Source organism: Neomonachus schauinslandi, chromosome 11 (genome assembly GCF_002201575.2).
Source record: "Neomonachus schauinslandi chromosome 11, ASM220157v2, whole genome shotgun sequence".
NCBI lineage: Eukaryota > Metazoa > Chordata > Mammalia > Carnivora > Phocidae > Neomonachus > Neomonachus schauinslandi.
This window is the reverse complement of record NC_058413.1, coordinates 47,406,595-47,412,594: the sequence shown is the minus strand read 5'-3', so window position 1 is coordinate 47,412,594 and position 6,000 is coordinate 47,406,595. Positions and strand designations below refer to the sequence as shown.

The 6,000-nt window shown below is 47.0% G+C and overlaps 1 protein-coding gene across 4 annotated transcripts in view; it reads right to left on the bottom strand.

Moving 5' to 3' along the window:
- The window catches only part of SCUBE2 (signal peptide, CUB domain and EGF like domain containing 2), a 66,353-nt gene that overhangs the window by 40,255 nt on the left and 20,098 nt on the right, over nucleotides 1–6,000 (bottom strand). For all 4 annotated transcript variants that reach the window (XM_021685760.1, XM_044919850.1, XM_044919849.1 and 1 more), the window contains exons 6-7: nucleotides 4,272–4,388; nucleotides 3,408–3,497 (exon numbers count right to left, since the gene is read on the bottom strand). In XM_021685760.1, the coding sequence (XP_021541435.1) occupies nucleotides 3,408–3,497; nucleotides 4,272–4,388 (207 nt within the window). The remainder of the gene's footprint in view (nucleotides 1–3,407; nucleotides 3,498–4,271; nucleotides 4,389–6,000) is intronic.

The window sequence follows — 6,000 nt, the reverse complement described above, 5'->3', positions numbered from 1 at the left end:
AAAAAAAAAAAAAAGAATGTATCTGTCTTCTAAAATAAAAACAAAAGCTCTGTAAAATGACCAAACGTTAGATAGTGTATTTAAAAACAAAAAACAATTTAAGCAAGGGGCGCCTGGGTGGCTCTGTTGGTTAAGCGGCCGACTCTTGATTTCGGCTCAGGTCATGATCTCATGGTTCTGGGATCAAGCCCCGCGTCGGGCTCTGCTCAGCGTGGCATCTGCTTGTCCCTCTCCCTCCTCCTCTGCTTCTCTCCCCCTCCCCTCTGCCTTGGGCTCTCCCTCTCTCTCTCTCTCAGATGGATGGATAAAGTCTTTAAAAAATAACATCTTGGGCGCCTGGGTGGCTCAGTTGGTTAAGCGACTGCCTTCGGCTCAGGTCATGATCCTGGAGTCCCGGGATCGAGTCCCACATCAGGCTCCCTGCTCAGCAGGGAGTCTGCTTCTCCCTCATCCTCCCCCATCTCATGCTCTCTCTCTCTGTCTCATTCTCTCTCTCAAATAAATAAATAAAATCTTTAAAAAATAAATAAATAAATAAATAATAAAAAGAATCCTGTAGAGGGTTGGAAGAAAGAAAATTAAAAATCTCCTAAGAAGTAGAACAAAAACTTAATTAGTGGAGTTAAAACAGCCAACTGACAGAAGTTTCAGAGAGAAAGAATAGGGAATAGGTAGTTAAGAAAATTATCAAAGAAGGGCCCCTGGGTGGCTCAGTTGGTTAAGCGACTGCCTTCGGCTCAGGTCGTGATCCTGGAGTCCCGGGATCGAGTCCCACATCGGGGTCCCTGCTCGGCAGGGAGTCTGCTTCTCCCTCTGACCCTCCTCCCTCTCATGCTGTCTCTCATTCTCGCTCTCAAATAAATAAAATCTTAAAAAAAAAAAAAAAAGAAAGAAAATTATCAAAGAAAAAATATAAGGAACTTTCTCAGAACTAGGGGGCTAGTTCTATATTTGCCATATTGAAAAGGCCAACTGAGTGTTCAGCACAACAGGTGGGAAAAGTCCCATCGTGAGGGTCGTTATTGTGAAATTTCAGACCACCAAGGACAAGGAGAAGACCCTAAAAACAACCAGAAAGAAGCTTTCATGGGTTCCATTCAAAGGAGCAAGAATAAAAATGACTTTAGGCTTCTGGAAACAACACTGAATGCTTGAAAACAATAGAGCACTCACTACTCACACCTCTGAATTCTATACTGAGCCAAATGCTCAATAAAGGTAGAGTAGAAAGGCATTTTCAGGAATGGGAGGTTTTTTAAAAACCTATACCTACCCATGTGAACTAACAACAGAGAAGACATGGGGTCCACAGACACAGGAGCGAGGTGAAGGGGATTCCCAGGCTGGTGCTAGCGGGAAGACCCAGATGAGAGGTGTGCAGCCAGCCCGGGGGGAGTCACGCCCCTCTAGAGCAGGAGAAGCCTCAGACGACACTTTAAAAATTTATTTATTTATTTATCTATTTATTTGAGAGAGAGAGAGAGCACGGGGGAGGGGGGGTGGCGAGGGAGAAGCAGACTCCCAGCTCAGCAGGGAGCCCAACTCGGGGCTCAATCTCAGGACCCTGAGATCATGACCTGAGCTGAAGGCAGACACTTTACCGACTGAGCCGTCCAGGTGCCCCCAGAAGATACTTTTTAAGAAGAAAATGGAATTAATAAGTTGAGTGCTGTATTTGAACACATTAAAAGGGTTTTAGAACTCTGCTCAAAATTTGCAAAAGAACTGGTAAGAGGTACTTAGAAACCTAGGCAAACAAAGAAAATAATAATCATAGCACACTACATGGTGGGGGTGACTCATATTTAGATACTCCTCGGCACAATGACGTAAATATGTACTGTTGATCTCAATAGTGATAGAACCGCAGTAAGGGCGTGGGGGAGGGAGAGGGTGTGCATTGGGGGAGGGGGCAGAAGAGAGCTAAAACTCAGCGTGCTCTGGAATAAGAAGTCACAGCTAATATCTAAAACTGACACATCAGGAAATAGGTGTATAATATACTAAAACAGGAAAAAGAGAAATAACTGTATACACTCTTCAGAAATGAGGGGGAAGAGGAGTCAGAAGAAGGAACAACTAGGAGAAATGGAAATTGTTGCCTCTGGCAAATGGGATGAGAGAAAGGGAAGTTTTGAGGCAAGGAAATGACGTCTCATTACAAGCTTAATAGCACTAATTAGGTTTTTAAGGTTTTTTTATATTATCCATATGCAGTATTTTAACTTAACACAATTAAAAATAACTTTAAGGGCGCCTGGGTGGCTCAGTTGGTTAGGCGACTGCTTTCGGCTCAGGTCATGATCCTGGAGTCCCTGGATCGAGTCCCGCATCGGGCTCCCTGCTCGGCAGGGAGCCTGCTTCTCCCTCTGACCCTCCCCCCTCTCATGTGCTCTCTCTCTCATTCTCTCTGTCTCAAATAAATAAATAAAATCTTAAAAAAAAAAAAAAAAAAAAAAAAACTTTAAGAGCGCCTGGGTGGCTCAGCGTCTGCCTTCGGCTCAGGTCATGATCCCAGGGTCCTGGGATCGAGTCCCTCATCGAGCTCCCTGCTCAGCGGGGAGCCTGCTTCTCCCTCTGCCTCTCTCTCTGTCTCTTATGAACAAATAAATAAAATCTTTAAAAAAAAAAAAACTTTAAGAGGTCAGGAAAGAGCTCAGTGCCCGGTGACCAATGGCTGCTCAATATATTACCTGTTAAATCTAGAAGCTATCAGTAAGTCGGTTTTGTTCCGGTCAAGCCAAGCTTTCTTCGGAACAGTAATTCGCCAAATCCGCCCCCGCAGCCACAGCCTCTACTTCTGCTCCCGTCCCCAGCTCCACTGGCAGACCTTCCTACACCCACAGCCAAGTGCCACTCTTCTGCATTCATCTCTTTTGCCATCCACAGGGGCTGAAGTCAGAGGGACGAGGACTCTGCTGACAAAAACCCAGACACATGGCCCTGCTAGGCAAGGGACTGCCCCAAGTGCCTCCCTGGTCACAGCTGCTCAGAAGGACTGGCGCTGACATTCATTGGCCACCCACGAAGTCCCAGGCGTCGGACTCTGGGCACTTTGGCACATTGTCTTCCTCACTGAGCTTCCTGATAACCCTCAGAGGTAGGTTCTATTACCTCCAGTGTGAAGAAAGACCAGGAGACAGGGGCTCAGGGCAGGGGGCGCAGCGCGGGGACGCTAACCGGGCCATTCAGGGGGCTGGTGCCCTTCCCACAATTGCTGGGTCCTTGGATGGGGACTAAGCAACAGCAGTGGGGGAAGAGCAGACACAACCTGGCTTGACAGGAGCTGCTGACCATGGTCCAGCTGGTCTGAGGGCATATGGGCCCCTGGTTCAGGCCTGAGGTAGTAACTGAGGGAGGGACAGGGTCAAGGACAGTGGCCAGGGAAGGGTGGGGGAGGCGCCTACCCATGAGCAGCCGCCGCTTCACCCGCTTATCGCCGTCCACCAGCGACGTGGCATTGCTCTCTGTCACCTCCGGGGCAGTGTCCTCTCGCTCTGTAAGAGACGCCCAAGAGCACAGCTCTCCGACTGAATGAGTCAGATGGCTCACCCCCTGCACAACCACTTCTGCCGAAACCCCAGACGTGAGCACAATGGAGGATATGCGACTCTGTTCGCTCAATAAAAATGTGTTGTAACGAGGCTCTGTGGGAAACCCGGCCTGTTAAATGGCCACAGAGCCTTAGTTAACATTGGAAAAGATTCTTGAAGCATATTGCAGTGACCAAAGAGACACCAGGGAATGCAAGCTTCAGGTTCACTCCAGTACCCTTAGTCCAGCACAAAAAGAATCTTGGGGCTGGGAACCTCTAAATGGAGCTAGCGAGGGACATGCCACGAAGTACAGGATTGGCATCCTGACAGAAATATGCAACACTGTCTTCTGCTGACCATAACGGCCACTGCGTCATCACAAATGGCTAGCTTTAACTTCATGTCGCCCTGGTCCCAGCCTCCAGAATACCATCTTCAGGAGCTCCCCTAGTCTAGGAGAAGAGAAAGGGCTTTCCGAGATGACACAGGGAGAGAGAGACCCCCCTCCCAGGACTAGACCACTCATTCCCTCTGTCACATGGAAGGCAGCACGGGACCTATTTGGAGGCAGATGGACCGGCAGCACCCCAAACCTGGTGCTAAACACCATTCATAGTCAGGGGTAGGCTTGGGGGGTAGGGGGTTAGGGGGTTAGGGTTAAGGTTAGGGGTTAGGGGTTAGGGTTATGGGTGGGCAGGCTGGGGCGGACCCTTACCAAGTATCAGGGTCACTCACCGTGGCAGCTTCTCCCGTCTGCGTGCATCTTGTACTGGGGATGGCAGCTACACTCTGGGCCTTCAGCAGTGTCCTCGCAGGAGTGCTGGCACCCACCATTTCCATGGTTACAGGTCACTGAGAAGAAAAGGAATCCACACGCTGAGCACTGAGTTTTCCCCAGCTGGGGCTGTTTTTGTTTCAGAAGGTCTCTGATATTCATTCAGCAAGTATTTGAGCACCTAGTATGTGCTAGGCCCTGTGCGTAAAACAAGTAACTCTGACTCAGACAGAGCCTGTTGCTGTCTATGTAAATAGATAGTCGGAGCATGAATTCAAGAAATGCCGAATGACAGATTTGAGCAATTATATAGGAAGATGGCGATGGGAAGGCAGATTTTCACTATTCATTCAGCTGTGGTTGCCAGATGGCCACTGTTATACCAAAAGATTCTAGACTACTGCTTTGGTCTATCAGGAGAAGTTTGCATATTAATGCAGCTGTACTGGGCCTATATAAAATGTTATAGCACTTTATGGCTGGAAGAAACAGGTAATAGTTTTTTGTACATATATGTTAGGATTTCTCTCATCTGATTCTATCTAGATTAGTTAGAAGGGACATTGTTCAGAGGAAATGATGACTCTGCACACACTTAATGCAACATTACCCAAGAATTACAAAGACTGTGTATGAATTCATTGATACCAGCCAAAACAAAAACAAAAAACAAAAAACAAAAAAACAAGTCAAAACTATGTATTCATCAAAGTGAACAGTGGTTACCTCTGGTAGGAGAAATGGGAGAGGGAAGAATATGCTTCCTTTACACCCTTAGAACTGTTTGAATTCTTACACAGGCATTTGTAATTTTTCCAGTTTAAAAAAACTAAATACATATTTGTGATGTGAGAAAGAAACTGTTCTGCTTCACAGTGAGGTAAACACTGTGTACTCATGAGAACAACTAAATGGGAATATGAAAAAAGTGAAGGGTCAGGAAGAAAGAGCAAAACAAAGTGAAACAGCTGGTTATGTTGTAGAATTCTGCATCTTTTTTTCTTTTTGTTTTTTCCTCAAACGTGATTATAATATTATTTGAGAAGTGACCTCTTAAAAATATTTAAAAATTTTAAATTTTAAATTCCAGGTATTCTACTGGCCAGAGTGTCACTCCACAGGTGAGCCTCATCTGGAGACCTGGGTCCTCCTTGTGAGGATACCAAGACCCAGGATGGTCTCCACTTTGCTCAGCCCCCTGGAAGCCCTCAAGAACAGCCTCACTTTTAGGGGCCCCAAGTGGTGGTGGCACCAGCCCCAGTTTGGCAGGCTTCAGGGCTGCACTCTCTGCTCTGTGGTGGAGACAATGGAGATAAGGCTCTCACTGGAGAAACAACCTCCTCCTCCCTCAACTGCTAAGGTCGACTCGCTGTAAACAGCCATCCCTAGCAAACTGCAGGGAAATTATAGAAGGTCCATGGCTTTGGGAAGAGTTGCCAAATGAAAACTGTCCATGTTTCCTCTGGCATAAATAGTGGTTTAGGAACACCTTTAATGGCCGGTTATTTCCTATGACCAGTTGGAGTTTCATTCTTTGCTTCATCATCGTGTGGCAGCTGTGTCCGCACTGTGGACACCATTCATTCATTCAGTAAACAAACGTGTATTGAGCACATCCTGCGCTGGGCACTGGGGGAAGACTGAGAGGCAAAACTAAAACGAGATCCCTGACCGGGGGCGTTCACAGGT